The sequence below is a fragment of the Rosa rugosa genome, chromosome 4 (genome assembly GCF_958449725.1).
Source record: "Rosa rugosa chromosome 4, drRosRugo1.1, whole genome shotgun sequence".
NCBI classification, from domain to species: domain Eukaryota; kingdom Viridiplantae; phylum Streptophyta; class Magnoliopsida; order Rosales; family Rosaceae; genus Rosa; species Rosa rugosa.
In genome coordinates, this window is record NC_084823.1 from 41397928 (window position 1) to 41416859 (window position 18932).

The 18932-nt window shown below is 40.3% G+C and overlaps 3 protein-coding genes across 4 annotated transcripts; all 3 read left to right on the plus strand.

Annotated features, from left to right (window-relative positions):
• The first annotated feature begins 1650 nt into the window (after positions 1-1650).
• LOC133746114 (flavin-containing monooxygenase FMO GS-OX-like 4) lies at positions 1651-5174 on the plus strand. The gene is made up of 8 exons (XM_062174277.1): positions 1651-1782; positions 2282-2840; positions 2937-3007; positions 3177-3329; positions 3414-3496; positions 3590-3725; positions 3826-3999; positions 4701-5174. The coding sequence occupies exons 2-8, from the start codon at positions 2309-2311 to the stop codon at positions 4887-4889; spliced, it is 1338 nt and encodes a 445-aa protein (XP_062030261.1). The 5' UTR covers positions 1651-1782; positions 2282-2308; the 3' UTR covers positions 4890-5174.
• Positions 5175-11811: 6637 nt separating this feature from the next.
• On the plus strand, positions 11812-15336 carry LOC133742465 (flavin-containing monooxygenase FMO GS-OX-like 4). 2 transcript variants are annotated; one of them, XM_062170134.1, is made up of 7 exons: positions 11812-12438; positions 12994-13064; positions 13281-13433; positions 13542-13627; positions 13726-13861; positions 13959-14132; positions 14860-15336. In XM_062170134.1, the coding sequence occupies exons 1-7, from the start codon at positions 11904-11906 to the stop codon at positions 15094-15096; spliced, it is 1392 nt and encodes a 463-aa protein (XP_062026118.1). In that variant the 5' UTR covers positions 11812-11903; the 3' UTR covers positions 15097-15336. The 2 variants fall into 2 exon arrangements, with proteins under 2 accessions (XP_062026118.1, XP_062026117.1); XM_062170133.1 differs by having other exon boundaries at positions 11815-12438; positions 13281-13452; positions 13537-13627.
• Positions 15337-15717: 381 nt separating this feature from the next.
• On the plus strand, positions 15718-18829 carry LOC133742464 (flavin-containing monooxygenase FMO GS-OX-like 4). The gene is made up of 7 exons (XM_062170132.1): positions 15718-16390; positions 16602-16672; positions 16857-17009; positions 17125-17207; positions 17311-17446; positions 17534-17707; positions 18436-18829. Exons 1-7 carry the CDS (start codon positions 15784-15786, stop codon positions 18628-18630), a joined length of 1419 nt encoding a protein of 472 aa, XP_062026116.1. The 5' UTR covers positions 15718-15783; the 3' UTR covers positions 18631-18829.
• Positions 18830-18932: the final 103 nt, after the last annotated feature.

The following is an 18932-nucleotide window of genomic DNA, read 5'->3' on the forward strand; positions in this document are numbered from 1 at the left end:
GAAAGATGTGTACAAAGAACGCCAAAAGCTTGTTTTTTGATTCACATGAGGATTCCCGTACAACCAAGAAACATTGCAGTGAAAATTTTCTGAAATGAAAAACACACTAGTATTTACATAATTAACCGATCCGATAATACTAGAGACATGGACAGAGTTGTCCCAAAATAGAGCAAGACCACCGCCACCATTATTTGTTGGATTGACAACATACAAGTGGTCAAACCGCAGTTGTTTCAGCCAATACTTGAGCACTGGTTCTTGCTGTCTAGTCTCCATAAGAAAAAGCATAGAGGGGCGATGACGTTTAACCAAACGTCGGAGTGTCTTTCCGGTCAGGTCCGCCCCTAGGCCCTGACAATTCCATGATAGGAGCCTCATGTTGGCCCCGTGGCTGCATCGGGCCAGCCACCGGTGCCCTGATCCAAAGGAGGATCATGATCAGTAGGAGAAGTTGGCTCGGCAATAGTTGCAGACTCCGGCGCCAACAGTGGAGGGGGATACATTACATTTTCAGACAAGAATTCTGAAGGAATATGTTGCTGATCTCGTTCTTGTGTCCGAGGGAGACCTTCAAGCTCAGTTATTGAAGATGGAGGATTGTGACTCATGGACAGAAAGCTTGACACATTAAGGTCCAGAGGAGGAGTGCTGGAATGAGAGTTCTCTGCTAGGATGAGTTGAACCGCAAATAATCCCTCAGTTGTTGCAAGGGTCTCTCTCAGAAAAGCATCTCTCTGGACATTAGAAACAGGAATTTCCGAGGCAACACTCAGATCTTGAGGTATGGGGGTAGCAGAGGACGCCGATCGACGACCCCCGCGCCCACGACCGCGGGTGCCTCGAACCTTGCCTCGAGTACGAGTCACCCCGGTATTGCTGGTTCCTCTGGTTCGCCTTCCCGATAAAGGAGGTCCATCATTATCCAAATTGGGGAGATAGAGATCAGAAGATGGGGCCAAAGATAAGGCCATATCAAAAGAAGAAATTGATCTGAACTTAGCTCTCTTGCATTTTGGGTCAGTGTCAACGGTGGTGTCATCAGCTTGACGTTTGAGACGAAGTTGATCCATGAAGGAGGCTATTCCTGAAATGTCCTCATTTGGTGGAGATGCATGGGGAAGTGAAGTGGAAGGTGTAACTGGGCTTGGTATAATGTTAGCAGCCACAAAAGCCTCCAGAGAATCATTGGTGTGAGGATGAAGGTGGGCTTGGGAGTTAGTGAGGTGAGGTTCAAACAGTTCGTGGAGGGGATTAAAGGCCTGATTGAGTGGGTAGCTGAGTGGGTAAAGAGTTGATGGAGGAGGAAGTGGGACAAACTCATTGATTGAGTTGTCAAAGATGAACTGAGTATTACCCAAATTGAGTTCACCAGATAGGCCCAAAGTAGGGAAAAGATTTGGGTCCGGTTCAATAAATAGACTCCTGCTGTCCTCAATGACAGCTGCAACAACCAACTCATCATCCTGAACCAATTTGGCCTTACCTTTATCCTTGGGTCCGGCAGAGGAGGACGCCACACACACAGTAGGATGTGGACGGGAGGAGGGAGGCTCCCTGACCGGGGAAGGGGATTTCTCCGAGATGACCAGAGAAGCTCGGCTTTGTGGCCTGTTGCAGAACTTCGGTTGACTCGGAGCTTGAAGCAGAGGTTGGGATAGCATGTAAGCGGCCGGGCACTGATGGCTATTTTGTCGGGCACGAAAGCATTGGCTTTGGAAGCGATCCCATCCCCTATCCCCAGCAGATTGAGGACCCGACGACAAACGTCTAGCAGTGGGGGTAATCATCCAAACTCCCAAACGATCAGCTCTTGGGGATCGGGGTTGATTGCAAAAGCGTTCACTATGACTTTTGACTTATGAGTGAAGATGTCCGCAGTTGATGAAAGTTTTGTAGGCTAAATCAATTTAGCTTTTGGCCTGAGATCACTTAACCAAAATTTGATTGGTTAATCAATTTTTTTATATTATTAAATTGGCTAAATCAATTTGGCTTTTGGTAGGCTAAATCAATTTGGCTTTTGCCCTATGGCGGTAGATGCCCTGAGTTAACCAACATAAAATGGCAGGTCTCTTCAATCATCCGCAGTTGATGAAAGTTTTGTAGGCTAAATCAATTTAGCTTTTGGCCTGAGATCACTTAACCAAAATTTGATTGGTTAATCAATTTTTTTATATTATTAAATTGGCTAAATCAATTTGGCTTTTGGTAGGCTAAATCAATTTGGCTTTTGCCCTATGGCGGTAGATGCCCTGAGTTAACCAACATAAAATGGCAGGTCTCTCCTATCTCTGCTCATCCGACAATGCAACTCTTATCTCGGCACGTAGCAGTGATCGGCGCCGGCGCCTCCGGCCTGGTGGCGGCACGTGAGCTCCGGCGGGAAGGTCACACTGTTGTCGTCTTCGAGCGAGGAGACCAAATCGGTGGCACGTGGATGTACACTCCAGAAGTGGAGTCCGACCCAATTGGTCTCCACCCAAACAGAAACATAGTCCACTCGAGCATGTACCAGTCTCTCAGGACCAATCTCCCAAGAGAGGTCATGGGGTTCCGGGACTACCCTTTTGTGGTCAAGGAAGGAGATAAAGACAGAGACCCGAGAAGGTTTCCGGGTCACAGAGAGGTGTTGAAGTACTTGAATGACTACGCGACCGAGTTTGGGATTTATAAGGTTGTGAGGTTCGAGAGTGAGGTGGTGTTTGTGGGTTTGGTGGAGGGTGGAAAGTGGAAGGTGAAGTCCAAGAGCAAGAGAAGTGAGGTTTTGGAAGAGGTTTATGATGCTGTGGTGGTCTGTAATGGACATCATACTGAGCCTCGTGTAGCTCAGATTCCAGGTATCATTTGTCATTTTCGTTTTTATTTTTTCTGTTACACAATGGAATATTTCAGGTTGTGAATTTGAATTTGATTCTTGCTTTTTCTCCTTTCAGGCATCAATGCATGGAAGGGGAAGCAAATTCACAGCCACAATTACCGTAATCCTGAGCCATTCAGAGATCAGGTCTGTGCTCCCTTCTGAATCCTGTAGAAACTTCTACATTGTGTTTTCTGAGTTGCTGATGTGATCACATGTGTGAAACAATGCAACTTCTCATAGAAGCACTTCTGTTTTTGTTTTCTTTCACCTCTGTAGTATATAGCTGATATTGGCCCTTTCCTGCTTTGCGTAGGTTGTAATTTTGATAGGCAGCGGCACAAGTGCTGTTGATATGTCTCGGGAGATAGCTGGAGTTGCTAAAGAAGTCCACATTGCATCTAGATCTGTTGCTGATGAAACCATTGAAAAGCACCCTGGCTATGATAACTTGTGGCTTCACTCAATGGTAAGAATTGGGTGGCTATGATGAGCAGTTCGTGAAGGAATTTTCAGTTTTGTTTGAGCTCTGATATTATTTAAACCGGTGCAGATCAAAAGTGCCCATGAAGATGGGAGCGTTGTTTTCCAAGATGAGAGTGTTGTCCATGGAGACATCATTCTTCATTGCACTGGGTATACTTGCTTAGCCTTGTTACAGGATTTCATGCTACTGGGTAGTGTTCCCAATTGTTAGGAAATCGTAATCTTTTCTTCTGTTCTTTGAAGGTACAAATATCATTTTCCTTTTCTCGAAACGAATGGCATTGTGACTGTGGATGACAACCGTGTTGGACCACTGTACAAGCATGTCTTTCCACCTGCCTTTGCACCTTCGCTTTCCTTCGTTGGTATACCATGGAAGGTTTTTATCTACATAAACCACATGTCCTAATATGGTTGAATCTTTTTGTCCATTTTATTGGTTGTTGAAGTAAATCTTAGAATATCATTCATGCTACCAGGTCGCTCTTTTCTTCATGTTTGAACTTCAAAGCAAGTGGATAGCTGGTATTTTGTCTAATCGAATGGCACTTCCATCCCAAGAGTACATGATGGAGGATGTAAAAGCTTTCTACTCTTTACTTGAAGCTTCTGACACACCTAAGCGATACACTCATAACATTGCTGATTATCAGGTAAATTCAGTCTCCTTTTCTTTTGCAACTAGTAAATTCAATCTCTTTGGTTGTCTGCCTATGTTTTTAATTTACTTTCAACCCGTACATCCTTACTGAGGAGTTCACTCATCATCAGTTGTCGAGAGAACTACCTGCAAAGCAGTTACTATATGAAATGTTTCATATTGACTTGACTGGATCCACGTCTGATAAACAGAGACAGTTTAAGCACATATCTCTTGTTAAAACAGACTGTCAGCTCCATAAGAACTAATTAATGGGGTTCTGCAGAAGTTTCATCTCTCTCAATCTGTTGGAGCCTTCAATTTGTAGCAAATAAAATGCATGTCATATTAATCAGGAAGATATATAAATGAAAAAAAAAAAATGTAATGTGAAGAATTATAATCTTTGTTTCCTTTTGTGCTTGTATATTATCATTATCTGCTTCTTCTGACTGATCAAGGGTCAAGAGGTTCATAGACACTTCCATCGTATAACTTTTCGATGGCTAGTATAACTTATCGCTCACACTCAATCTCGGCAAGCTTTGCTGTTTTGAAATGTTTGCAATGCATGTGCTGTAGTAGAGCAAAACTTCATAGCTAAAGCTACTAGTTCTTCTTAGCCTCCGTTGGATATTTTTTCTGTTCAGCTATTCTAGTCTCGAATTTTTATATCCCGAACAGAATAAATATTTTAACTGTTGCATTTTGCAGTATGGATATGAAGATTGGGTTGCAACCGAGTGTGGGTGTCCAGTCTCTGAGGAATGGAGAAAGCAAATGTACTTTGCAGCTATAGAGAACATGCTAACCAAACCAGAGACATTCCGGGATGAGTGGGGGGAATATGACCATTTGGTATTGCAAGCTCATGAGGACTTCAAGAAATATGCCTTGAATTGACAGATAATTCTTGACCAAAAGAAATTGGACATGTTAACGGATAAGTGATGGCACATGATTTCTTTCCCAGATTGATCATTGTGAAGTGGCCACAAATGTGTTTAAGAAATGTGGTGCATTCCTTCTTCATATTGTTGGTATACTTGGAACTGGAGATCATTATCCTACTTCCATACCAGAAGAAAAAACGTCTTGGCAACTCATTTTCTATTGTACCATAACTTTATATTTTATCGGACAATTTAGTACCTCAATACATTTTTCGGAAGCCCTTTGATCAGAACACATCTTATTAATCTTCTACCAAATCTGATGAATCTCTTTGCCCCCTCTTTCCCATCAGATTGCCTCCAATGTGAACTGTTGCACTCAAAATCGTTGCGAAATGCACGATCTTAGTCTGAAAAAGGAGAAATAGATTCACTAATCGACTGATAAATTGTGAATTGATGAAATTGGTTTAGGCTCTTTGGAGAGACAGACTCTGTACGTGAATATTAGAAGTTTCCATTACTTTTGCAATTACAATTAGTATTGAAAGCAAGAGATCCTATGACAATACTTGCTTGCAATGCAAGGAACAAAAACACTTGGCCAAGAACATAAATGGTAATTTCCCAACTTTTACTCCCATTCTCTCCTTTTTCCAACCTATTTACCATTCCACATATACATTTTTCTTTCCTTTATCTCCAATTCTTTATTCTCCTCCTCGTTTTTGAAAATTCTTCTGTATACCGACAGTGCAAGCGATCCAGCACCTATTTATAGTTAACATTTTTTTTTTTAATAACCAAAAAGTCAACTTAATGTAGATAGTTATCCAACTATCTATTTATGTTAGTGCAAGTACACATCGGTGCTCTAAATCTTCCTTACTCTTTACAAAGAAACAAAAAACTTCAGAAAAAGCCAAGAACAAAGAAAGAAAGAAAATTTAATATAAAAATAAAAAATAAAAACTAGTGATGATTGATAACATTACCGCCATGAATGTAAAAGCTTAGAGAAGAAGAAGAACTTACAGAGAGTGAGAGAGAGTTTCAGACAAAATCTGAAGGAGAATTTCAATTAATGGAACACAAAAACAATTATTACAACAGTAGCACTATTTATAGTAGGTCAAAAAACAAAGAAGAAAACCCTAGCTATTACAGCCTGTAAATCCACATCAACAGAGCTTGACAGCAAATCACCACTACATGCGCTACAGCTGGACAGCTTCTTATTCATGCTTGACAACCTTGACCTTTCACGTTGACTTGTTTAACACCTCCCCTCAATCTCAGTGGGGGATAACACACTGAGATTGACACAGTGCTGCTTGAATATAGGACTATGAAGACCCTTAGTGAAGACATCAGCAGTTTGATTTTCTGTAGGCACATACTGTAACAGGAGATCTTGCCTTTGAACTCTCTCTCGGACAAAATGAAAATCATTATCAAGATGTTTGATCCTGGAATGAAAGACAGGGTTTGAACATAATGCAAGAGCAGAGAGATTATCACATTTCAACAAAGGTGGTGCAGGAATCCGGATATGTAAATCACAAAGGATATGTCTCATCCATGAAATTTCAGCAGCAGTGTTGGCAAGAGCTCGATATTCAGCTTCAGTAGAGCTTCTAGAAACTGAACCTTGTTTCTTTGATTGCCAAGACACAGGGCAATGCCCAAGATACACAATGAATCCTGTAGTTGATCTTCTTTGATTGATATCACCAGCCCAATCAACATCACAGAATGCATTGATATATGCAGCACTATTACCATATTTGTAAAATAACCCTTTTGTCAAAGTACCTTGCAGATATCTTAGAATTCTCTTAACTGAAGCATAATGCACATCAGTAGGTGTTGACATAAACTGACACACTGTGTTTACAGCATAGGCAATATCTGGCCTAGTGAAAGTCAAGTATTGTAATGCACCAACAATGCTTCTGTAGAGAGTAGGGTTTGACAAAGGTGTACCTTCATTTTTGAGAAGCTGACTATGAGGCAAACAAGGGGTATTACAATCTCGGCAAGTATCCAATCCAGCTTTGGCAATAAGTTCCTTGGCATATTTTTCTTGTGACAAAAACAATCCAGTGTCTTTGTATTGAACATTTATTCCCAGGAAGTAAGATAAAGGACCAAGATCTTTCATATCAAAAACATCATTGAGCTCGGATATAACAGATGTAATACCATTTTTACATGATCCAGTAATCACTATATCATCAACATAGAGCAATAATGCCACAATCCCTTCATTTGTAACTTTAACAAATAAACTCGGGTCAGAATGAGAAAACTGAAACCCCAAGGCAGGAAGAAAACTAGTAAATTTTTCATTCCAGGCTCTAGGTGCCTGCTTCAAACCATAGAGAGATTTTTTAAGTAAACACACATGATTGGGATTAACAGTATCAACAAACCCATGAGGTTGATGCATATAAACTTCCTCTTTCAGATCACCATGCAGAAAGGCATTTTTCACATCAAGTTGTCTCAATTCCCAGTTATACATAGTAGCAAGTGAAATAATGATCCTTACTGTGCTATGTCTCACCACAGGACTGAAAGTTTCATCATAGTCCAGGCCTTTTTCTTGACTATATCCCTGAGCAACTAACCTTGCTTTAAACCTAGAAACACTTCCATCAGGATTTTTCTTAACCTTGTACACCCATTTACTTCCAACAACATTTTTACCTTCTAGAAAGGGAACCAATTAACTCTCATGTGCCTTGCTTCTTCAATGCATCTATCTCTTCATTCATAGCAATATCCCATTCTGGTATACCAACTGCAGCTTTAAAGCTTTTTGGTTCTAGAGGATCATGAATATCAATGATAGCACTAAGGCCACTAAAGAAAGACAACTCATCAAGCAAATTGTGCTGCACTATACAGGAGTAGGCACAGAACTCGTCAAATGACTTTTTCTTAACTATGCCATTCTTAGCTCTAGTTAACATGGAGTGATTATTGTAAGCAATAGTACGATCATCAATAAACTGTAGCTCATGTGATAACACTGGACCACTGTTTTGTACTGACACAAGATCGGAAATATGATCCTGACTAGAGCTATGAATTTCACCTGAACTGTTAGCATTGGCATTTTCATCACTCACATAATGATTGTCACCATGATCATGATTTTCACCATCCATACCAGAAACACTACTTGCACTACTTGAACCACCGGCCACCTTCAGTTCCTGAAGAAGTATTAGAGTCACCATAAATATGATTTTCACCATCCATACCAGAAACACTACTTGCATTACTTGAACCACCACCTTCAGTTCCTGAAGAAGTATTAGAGTCACCAGAAAAACCAGAAGGAGTAGTAGCCCCCTCAGCCAATGCAGGCTCACCAGCAGGAGGCTGACAGGAAGGAGGAAATGGGAGAATTACTTGTAACTGATCAGAGGAGAGCACATGCATAAGTGGTGAAGCAGGGATGATGGAGACAGGACACTTGCGTGAGGAAGAAGGTACAGGGGATGATGAATAAGAATATGGGGGATGCCGAGCAGGAGAGTGAAAAGGAAAGATGGACTCATCATGAATAACATGTCTACACATCCAGAGTTTATTTTTCTCAATGCTATAGCAAAAAACACCCTTGTAACCTAAAGCATATCCAAAAAAGACACACTGAATGGTTCTTGGCTCAAGCTTATCAGTACAATAGGGACGAAGGAGAGGATAACATGCAGAACCAAAAACCCTGAGATGACTAAGACTAGGAGTAGAGCCAAAGAATTGAATGTAAGGAGAGGACATGTTCAATGATCTGCAGGGCATCCGATTAATAAGATAGGCAAAATGAGCCATGGCATGAAACCAAAAGGGTTTAGGTAACTGAGCAGTGGACATGAGAGTAATGCAGGTCTCAACAAGATGCCTATTCTTTATTTCTGCAACCCCATTCTGTTGGGGAGTATGAGGACATGTGATGAAATGCAATATACCATGTTGATCAAGATAACTCTTAAAGGCCTTGCTATTGTATTCACCACCACCATCAGTTTGAAGAGAAATAATATTGTGGCTAAACTGAGTAGAAACAAAATTATAGAATTTGACAAATGTAGCAAAAGTGTCTGATTTATTGATGAGTGGATAAAGCCACATAAACTTGGTGTAGTCATCAATGAAGGTCACATAATACTTGAAGCCTTCAATAGACAAACATGGAGCAGGACCCCAAAGATCAGAATGTACCTTTTGAAATGAAAGAATAGACTTTGACACAGACTCAGAAAATGGCAGTCTATGCATTTTGCAACTAAGACAGTGAGTACAAGTGTGAAAAGTTTTATCATTACTGAACTTGATCTGAGACAAAGACAACATCTTAGACACTATATCAGAAGAAGGAAGACCAAGCCTATTATGCCAGATAGAACACTTGACAGCAGCTCCAACAAATGCAGTTTGAGTAGACTGAAATGATGGTGAGAATTTTGGTGTCTTGAAGAGGAAAAGACCATCCCCATTACTCTTGCCTTTGTACAGAAGAGCTTTTGATGCCTTGTCCTGCACACAAATATCAACATCATCCATGATGATGAAACAATGATTATCTTTGCACAACTTGTGAAATGAAAGCAGGTTAACTGCTAAGTTAGGAACATGAAGAACATTTTGCAGTTTAAAGGTATGCTTTGCAGGAGTAATTTGTGTGGCACCAATGTGTTTAACATGCAAACCTTCACCATTACCAATGGTAATTGTATTGTTGGACTTAAAGGGATGAGTAATTGAGAGATTCCTCAAATCAGATGTCATGTGATGTGTGGCACCAGTGTCTCCAATCCACACTTCAGAATTATTGCCATTAGAAGGATTTGAAGAACTTGCACCAGTGTATTGAGTGTGAGCTGTCATGGCAGTGAGGGAAGCAGGAGGCTCAGAACCTTGGTAAGCATAGTTGCTCCTGTGGTGACAGTTGAGTGCAACATGTCCCTTGAGTCCACAAATTTGACATACCACAACAGATCGGGAGGGATGATCAGGAGGTATATCTCCTCGATAGAAACAGTTAATGGTTGTATGACCCTTCTTACTACAGATCTGGCATTCAGGAGAAACACCAATGTTGTTTCTATACTCAGCTCCTTGATTGTTGGCAGGATTCTGAAAATACTTGCTAGCAATGTGGCCCTTCTTGTGGCAAATATGACACTCAATATGTTGATAGCAATTGTTTGCATTGTGTCCCTTCTTACCACAGATTTGACACTCCATACCATTATAGCTCTTAGCACCACCTCCATTGGACCCTTCTCCCTGAGAAAACTTTCCATTGTGAGGCCAAGACTGTTGTTTTGAGCTATTATCACTCCAAACTGTCTTTCCCTTGTCACCATTGTAGTTGCTAGATGATCCAGAGAATTGTGAATTAGTATTCCCTCTGTAAGAAGATCCTTTGGCAGCCATTGCAGACAAAGATACTTGTGGCACAAGCTGCAACTCAATATCTCTTTCAGCAGCCAGCAGTTGAGCTCTGAAATCCTTCAGTGAGATTGGTGTATCTCTTGCCCTGATAACAGTCTTTATCATAACATATTCATCAGGTAAGCCATTTAATGTAACAACTACAATATCTTCATCAACAAGTGTAACTCCCACAGAGTTGAGTTGATCTCTTGCATGTTTGATACGCTGAAGGTACTTGTCAACAGTATCAGCTCCCTTCTTGATAGTTTGTAGATCAGTTTTGAGCTGGATGATGTTAGCTCTCGAGACAGTGGAAAACCTCTCAAGCAAAGCAAGCCATGCATCATGTGAAGATTTACTTCCTACTATAATTTCCATAATATCATCATCAAGAGTTGCCATCAGGAGACCAAGCAATGCTTTATCAGTTTTCTTCCACAGTTTATAAGCCATAGTGATCTCGCTTGTGATTTCACCTTCCTCAGTACGAGCAAATCGAGGAGGACAAGGATATGTACCATCAAAATATCCAAATAGACCATTTCCTTCAAGTACAGCTTGAAATTGAAAGCTCCACTTCACAAAGTTATTTTCACTCAACCGAACAGTTATAGTACTCAGCAAAGAATTGATCTCAGATTGTGATAGGGCCATAGCTTCAGAAAGTATCACAAATCAACAGATTATGAACTTTTATCAAAGAATTCTCTCGCAAACAAACACAATTATGTTATAGATCTATTATGTACGTTATCACACTTCTTCAACCAATTATGAACGATTATATCATCACTTCTCACAAACTAGGATAATCACAAATCACAACCGATTATACACTTGATTATCAAAATCTTTCACAGATTGAAGAACAAAACTAGCATGGAACACAGAGATGATCATAGATCTCAACCAAGTAAGAGCGAGATGAGAAATAGAAACTCAAAGTGTGATCTGAGCTCACCAGTTGGTGCCATTGCTTAGTGAGGAAACACGATGAAGTATGAGAACGTGAATCGTAATATCAACGAAGAAATCACAAATCTAGGTTTTTTGCCTGATCAAGTAAACAAGAGCTTGAGTGCGGAAGCGAGAAGAGGATCGTCAACTTTTACTTAGTATGAAATCACATATAGAATCAAGAACCTGGCTCTGATATATACCATGATAACATTACCGCCATGAATGTAAAAGCTTAGAGAAGAAGAAGAACTTACAGAGAGTGAGAGAGAGTTTCAGACAAAATCTGAAGGAGAATTTCAATTAATGGAACACAAAAACAATTATTACAACAGTAGCACTATCTATAGTAGGTCGAAAAACAAAGAAGAAAACCCTAGCTATTACAGCCTGTAAATCCACATCAGCAGAGCTTGACAGCAAATCACCACTACATGCGCTACAACTGGACAGCTTCTTATTCATGCTTGAGAACCTTGACCTTTCACGTTGACTTGTTTAACAATGATGAAGTCTTTTTATTTCAAAAAATGACAACCCACTCTCTACCGTCCATAGCGCCAATCCGACGTGCGCTCTCCAAATCTGCCGCGGTGCCGCCCACAGTTCCACAATGCAACCACCGACCACCCTCAACGTGGCGGTGATCGGCGCCGGAGCCGCCGGCCTGGTGGCCGCACGTGAGCTCCGGCGGGAAGGTCACACTGTTGTCGTGTTCGAGCGAGGAAACCAAATCGGTGGCACGTGGGTGTACACTCCAGAAGTGGAGTCCGACCCAATTGGTCTCCACCCAAACAGAAACATAGTCCACTCGAGCATGTACCAGTCTCTCAGGACCAATCTCCCAAGAGAGGTCATGGGGTTCCGGGACTACCCTTTTGTGGTCAAGGAAGGAGATGAAGAGAGAGACCCGAGAAGGTTTCCGGGTCACAGAGAGGTGTTGAAGTACTTGAATGATTACGCTACCGAGTTTGGGATTTATGAGGTTGTGAGGTTTGAGAGTGAGGTGGTGTCTGTGGGTTTGGTGGAGGGTGGAAAGTGGAAGGTGAAGTCCAAGAGCAAGAGAGGTGAGGTTGTGGAAGAGATTTCTGATGCTGTGGTGCTGTGTAATGGACATCATACTGAGCCACGTGTAGCTCAGATTTCAGGTATCATTGTCTTTTTCGTTTTTATTTTTTCTGTCAGACCAATTCAGGTTGTGAATTTGAATATAAAGCTAAGAACTTTATACTCGTTTTGGTTCATTAGGAATTTGGATACAGTGTTTCAGGGATTATAATTTTCACAAAGTTTGCTTCATTTCTGTTGGTTTAGCAGCCGCGATTGGTTCTGAGTTAGGCTAGTACGTATTATATTGATTGCGGGAAGAAAATTGCGTTCTGCAGAATACAATTCGTGAAGATCTTCATGAGAGGAGCTTTTGAGGTTGCAAATTTGAAGTGCAATGAGGAATGGTAAAAAAGCTTGCATAAAAGAACCTAATCTATATAGGATGCTATGCATAGAGGTCCAACAGGATTCACTTGTAGCTAATTTATGAAAATGATATGGGACATTTGCTCAAAGATGAGTCCAATTAAGTTATTGTAAGGCATTTGCAGGAATTATTAATTAGGAGTGCATGATGGCAAACTGGGGAGTGTGAATTGCAGCTGCCTAAATAAAGGCAATCAGAACTTGATTCTTACTTTTTCTCCTTTCAGGCATCGATACATGGAAGGGGAAGCAAATTCACAGTCACAATTATCGTACTCCTGAGCCATTTAGAGATCAGGTCTGTGCTCCTTTCTGCCTCCTGTAGAAAAACTTCTACATATTGTGTTGTCTGAGTTGCTGGTGTGATCACATGCGTGAAACAATGCAAATTCTCATAGAAGCAGGTCAAGATTATTAGGATAAATTTTGTGGGGAATCATAAAGTACTTCTGTTTTTGTTTTCTTTCACCTCTGTAGTAGTTAGCTGATATTGGCCCTTTCCTGCTTTGTGTAGGTTGTAATTTTGATAGGCAGCGCCACTAGTGCTGTTGATATATCTCGGGAGATAGCTGGAGTTGCTAAAGAAGTCCACATTGCATCTAGATCTGTTGCGGATGAAACCATTGAAAAGCACCCTGGCTATGATAACTTGTGGCTTCACTCAATGGTAAAAGAATTCACCCATGGTAAGAATTGGGTGGCTACGATGAGCAGTTCGTGAAGGAATTTTCAGTTTTATCTGAGCTCTGATATTATTTAAACTAGTGCAGATCAGATCATCAGAAGTGTCCATGAAGATGGTAGTGTTGTTTTCCAAGATGGTAGTGTTGTCCGTGCTGACATCATTCTTCACTGCACAGGGTATTATTTGCTTAGCCTTGTTACAGAACTTCATGCTATTAGGTAGTGTTCCAAACTTCCAGTTAGGAAATTGTAATCTTATTTTTTGTTGATTAAAGGTACAAATATCATTTTCCATTTCTCGAAACGAATGGCATTGTGATTGTGGATGACAATCGTGTTGAGCCACTGTACAAGCATGTCTTCCCACCTGTCTTTGCTCCTTCGCTTTCCTTTGTTGGAATACCATGGAAGGTGTTTATCTACTTTAAACTACATGCTCTACTATGGTTGGATCTTTTGGTTCATTGTTTTGACGGTTGAAGTAAATCTTTGAATATCATGCTATCAGGTCGCTACTTTCTTCATGTTTGAACTTCAAAGCAAGTGGATAGCTGGTGTTTTGTCTAATCGAATTGCACTTCCATCCCAAGAGGACATGATGGAGGATGTCAGAGCTTTCTACTCTTTACTTGAAGCTTCTGACACACCTAAGCGATACACTCATAACATTGCTGATCATCAGGTAAATTCAGTCACTTTTTCTTTTGTAAACAGTAAATTCAATCTCTTTGGTTGTCTGCTTATGTTTTTAAATTACTTTCAACCCATACATCCTTGCTGGGAAGTTCATTCATCATCAGTATTTGTTGAGAGAACTACCTCTGAAGCAATTACTTTATGAAATTTTGTTTCATATTGACTTGACTGGATCCACATGTGATAAACAAAGACAGTTTAAGCACATATCTCTTATTAATACATTGACTGTCAGCTCCTTAAGAACTAATTATTGGGGTTCTGCAGAAGTTTATTATCTCTCAATCTGTTGGAGCCTTCAATTTGCACTGAATAAAATGCATGTCATATTCATCAGGGAGATAAATGAAGAAAAAAGAAAAAAAGGGAATGTGAAGAATTATATATTCTTTGATAATACCGGTTTCCTTTTGTGCTTGTATATTATCATTATCTGCTTCTTCTGACTAATCAAAGGTCAAGAGGTTCATTGACACTTCCCAAATCGTTTAAGTTTCATCGGCTAGTCTCATTGCTCACACTCAATCTCGGCAAGCTTTGCTGTTTTGAAATGTCTGCAATGCATATATTGTAGAAGAGCAAAACCTCATAGCTAAACCTCTAGCTAGTGGTCCTTCTTAGTGACTGTTGGATGCTTTTTCTCTTCAGCTTTTCTAGTCTTGAATTTTTGCATCACGAACCGAATATATATATTTAAGTGTTGCATTTTGCAGTTTGGATATGACGATTGGGTTGCAACTGAGTGTGGGTGTCCAATATCTGAGGAATGGAGAAAGGAAATGTACTTTGCAGCTATAGAGAACATGCTAACCAAACCAGAGACATACCGGGATGAGTGGGTCGAATACGACCATTTAGTGTCGCAAGCTCACGAGGACTTCAAGAAATATGCCTTAAATGGACATATAATTCTTGATCAAAAGAAAGTGGACATGTTAATGGATAAGTGATGGGACATGATTTCTTTCCCAGATTGATCATTGTGAAGTAGCCACAAATGTGTTTAAGACATGTGGTGCATTCCTTCTTCATATTGGTATTGTTGGTCTACTTGGAACTGGAGATCAAAATCCTACTTCCACATCTGCCTTGTACACTCATTTTTCTATTGTACCATGGTATGTGAACTTTATATTTTATCAGACAATTCAGTACTCTAAAAATTTTTCGGAAGCTCTTTGGTCAGAACACATATTATTAATCTTCTACCAAATCTGATGAGTCTCTTTGCCCCCTCTCTCCCATCAGATTGCCTCCCAATGTGAACTCTTACACTCAAAATCTTCGTGAAATGCACGATCTTAGTCTGAAAATGAGAAATAGATTCACTAACCGACTGATAAATTGTGAATTGATGAAATTGGTTTAGGCTCTTTGGAGAGAAGCTGTCATCACTTCTGCAATTACAATTAGTATTGAAAGCAAAAGCATCACCAAAGGCTCAAATTTGATGAGACCCTGAAAATACTTGCTTGCAATGCAAGGAATATAAACACACTAACATAATAGCTTTGATATGGTACTCATTCTCCTTTTTCCCAACCTATTTACCATTCCACATTTTCTTTACTCTTTACAAAGAAACATAAACTTCCAGAAAAAGCCAACCCCCATTTTATTTTTAATTTTAAAAAAAAATGACAACCCACTGTCTCCTCTCCATAGTGCCAATCCGTGTTCTCTCCAAATCTGCCGCCCACAGTTCCATAATGCAACCGCCGACCACCCGCAACGTGGCGGTGATCGGCGCCGGAGCAGCCGGCCTGGTCGCCGCGCGCGATCTCCGGCGAGAAGGCCACAAAGTTGTGGTCTTTGAGCGAGGAGACCAGGTGGGTGGCACCTGGGTCTACACTCCCAAGGTCGACTCCGACCCAATTGGGCTCGACCCAGATAGGACCGTGGTCCACTCGAGCCTGTACCAGTCGCTCAGGACCAACCTGCCGAGAGAGGTCATGGGGTTCCGGGACTACCCATTTGTGGAAAAGGAAGGAGATGAAGAGAGAGACCCGAGAAGGTTTCCGGGTCACAGAGAGGTGTTGATGTATTTGAAGGACTTTGCTAAGGACTTTGGGATTTATGGGATTGTGAGGTTTGAGACGGAGGTGGTGTTTGTGGGTTTGGTGGAGGGTGGGAAATGGGAGGTGAAGACTAAGAGTAAGAGAGGCGAGGATTTTGATGAGGTTTATGATGCTGTGGTTGTATGTAATGGTCATTATACTGAGCCTCGCATTGCCCAAATTCCAGGTATTTGATCAATCTCATTTTTCCATAGGTTGATGAAGATAGTGCAAAATTGGAATTATAATTTGGCCAAAGTTTGTTCCTTTTTGTACTGGAATGCTGTGTGTAAGTAACTGACTGCAATTTGAAATCAGTGTAGGGTAAATGTAAGTTTTGGTAGAGTGCAAAAGTTGGTTCTTCTTTTTGCGATTAATGCCGTGGACAATTTTTTCAGGCATTGATACATGGAAAGGGAAGCAAATTCACTGCCATAATTATCGTACACCTGAGCCATATCGAGACCAGGTCTGTCTAACTTCTGCATTCTATAGAAACTTCTGGATTGTGTTCTTATGAGTTGGCTATCTGTCTATCTGATCGTAGAGTATGAAATAAAACAAGTTAATGAAGCAGGTGTTGTATTTTGTAGGCTAAATAATTGTAATTGTTGGGTAGCTTCTCTTATTATCTATTTCCTGCTTTTGTATAGGTTGTAATCTTAATAGGGAGCTCTGCTAGTGCTGTTGATATTTCTCGGGACATAGCTGGAGTTGCCAAAGAAGTCCACATTGCATCTAGATCTCTTCCTGATGAAACCTTTGAAAAGATGCCTGGCTATGATAACATGTGGCTTCATTCTATGGTAAAAGAACTCACCCATGGTAAGATTGGGGTGGCTATGACGAGAATTCATCATGGGATTTTTGTTTGGTCATTATGATTTGTAGTTCTAATGTTCATAATTTGACCCCATGCAGATCAAAAGTCTCAATGAAGATGGTAGTGCCATTTTCCCAGATGGGAGTGTTGTCCATGCTGACATTATTCTTCAATGTACAGGGTATACTCGCTTTGGCTTGTTTAAAGATTTGATAATTTGACGTAATGATAAGTGCAAGAAAACTTAAAGATTGAATGCTAATCTGTTTTTCTTTTTTTTCAAGGTACATTTACGATTTCCCTTTTTTGGAAACCAATGGCACCGTGACTGTGGATGACAACCGTGTGGGGCCACTATACAAGCATGTCTTCCCACCAGCCTTGGCTCCGTCACTATCCTTTGTTGGGTTACCATGGAAGGTGAGTTTCTCTGCTTAAACTTATATGCCATTTTGTGCTTCATTCTTTTGCTGGTCAAAATAAGTCTTTTAACAATCTTGGTGCCAGGTTGTTCCTTTCCCCTTGTTCGAATTACAAAGCAAGTGGATAGCAGGTCTTTTATCTACTCGAATTACACTTCCATCTGAAGAGGAGATGATGGAGGATGTCAGAGCATTCTACAGTTTACTTGAAGCTTCTGGCGTACCTAAACGATACACTCATAACATGGGTGATTATCAGGTAAGTTCAGTTTCTTTGGTAGCATATGTTGTTATAATTACGCATATAGCATAACTTCAGTCAAATGAAATACCTTACTAGAAGTAAATTCATCATTGGTTGCTCAGAGCACTGGCCTTGGAGTAATTTGCCGAGTGAAATATGGTTTCAAATTCATCAATTTATGAATGTAAAGGTGGAACTCCCATTGACTTAACTGGATAATTTAAATCATCTATCTAGTCTAAACATCAATTTTATGTAAGAACCGATTTATTTGGTTCTTGGCCTTCGGCAGATGTGATGTCATCTCTTTCTCTCTCTCTCTGTCCGATGGAGCCTTCAGTTTGTTTGTAGCCTTTCTCTATCTACATATACCAAAAAAAAAAAAGGAGAAAAGGTAATGAGAAGAATTACATAAGCTAAGTGACCGCGAGTTGTTCTTATGGTTATGGACTTGCTGAATCACCATCATTATGCCATCTGCTATGGTTTCTTCATGAAACAGCAATATCTTCATTGCCACTTGTTTTCCAAATCTTTATCTTACATTGCTTAGTACGTCACATTGTCTTAATTCCGTCTTCACAATCTGGAGTTTTCTCTTTTGAAGTGTCTGCCTTTTGTGTTTCCGTGAGCAGTAACTTGGCTAAAAGCCTAGCTGAATATTTATATCTTTAATTTTTCTAGTCTTTGTTCTGGTATTACACGATATGAACAGAATAAGTATTTGAGTGGTGTTTTTGCAGTTTGAATATGATGACTGGCTTGCTGCTCAATGTGGTTCTCCAGTATCTGAAGAATGGAGAAAGCAAATGTACTTGGCAGTTTCAAAGAATAGGCGTGCCCGACCAGAGAGATACCGGGATGAGTGGGAAGATGACCATTTAGTATTGCAAGCTCGTGAAGACTTCAAGAAATACACCTCAGTCATGGATAAGTGATATCAAATTATATGTATAATCTTGTTGTGTTCCTTTCCTCTGGGATATGATCATGGTTAGAATTGAGTTTTCTCATTGTAGTGTCCTGGGTTCAAGTCACAATGTTGTATTATGTAATTTTCCTTCTCAATAAAATGTCCATGATTTAACAGTTGATAAATAAAAATCAAGCTGCTTTCTTTGTTTGCAGTTTGCTGTATGGAATACTTGCAGTTTGAGCAACCTCCACCTGATGCTAGTTTGGAACTTAAGAAGTAGAAAAATATAAACCAATTTGGAATGGTTCCATTCTGATTCTTCTA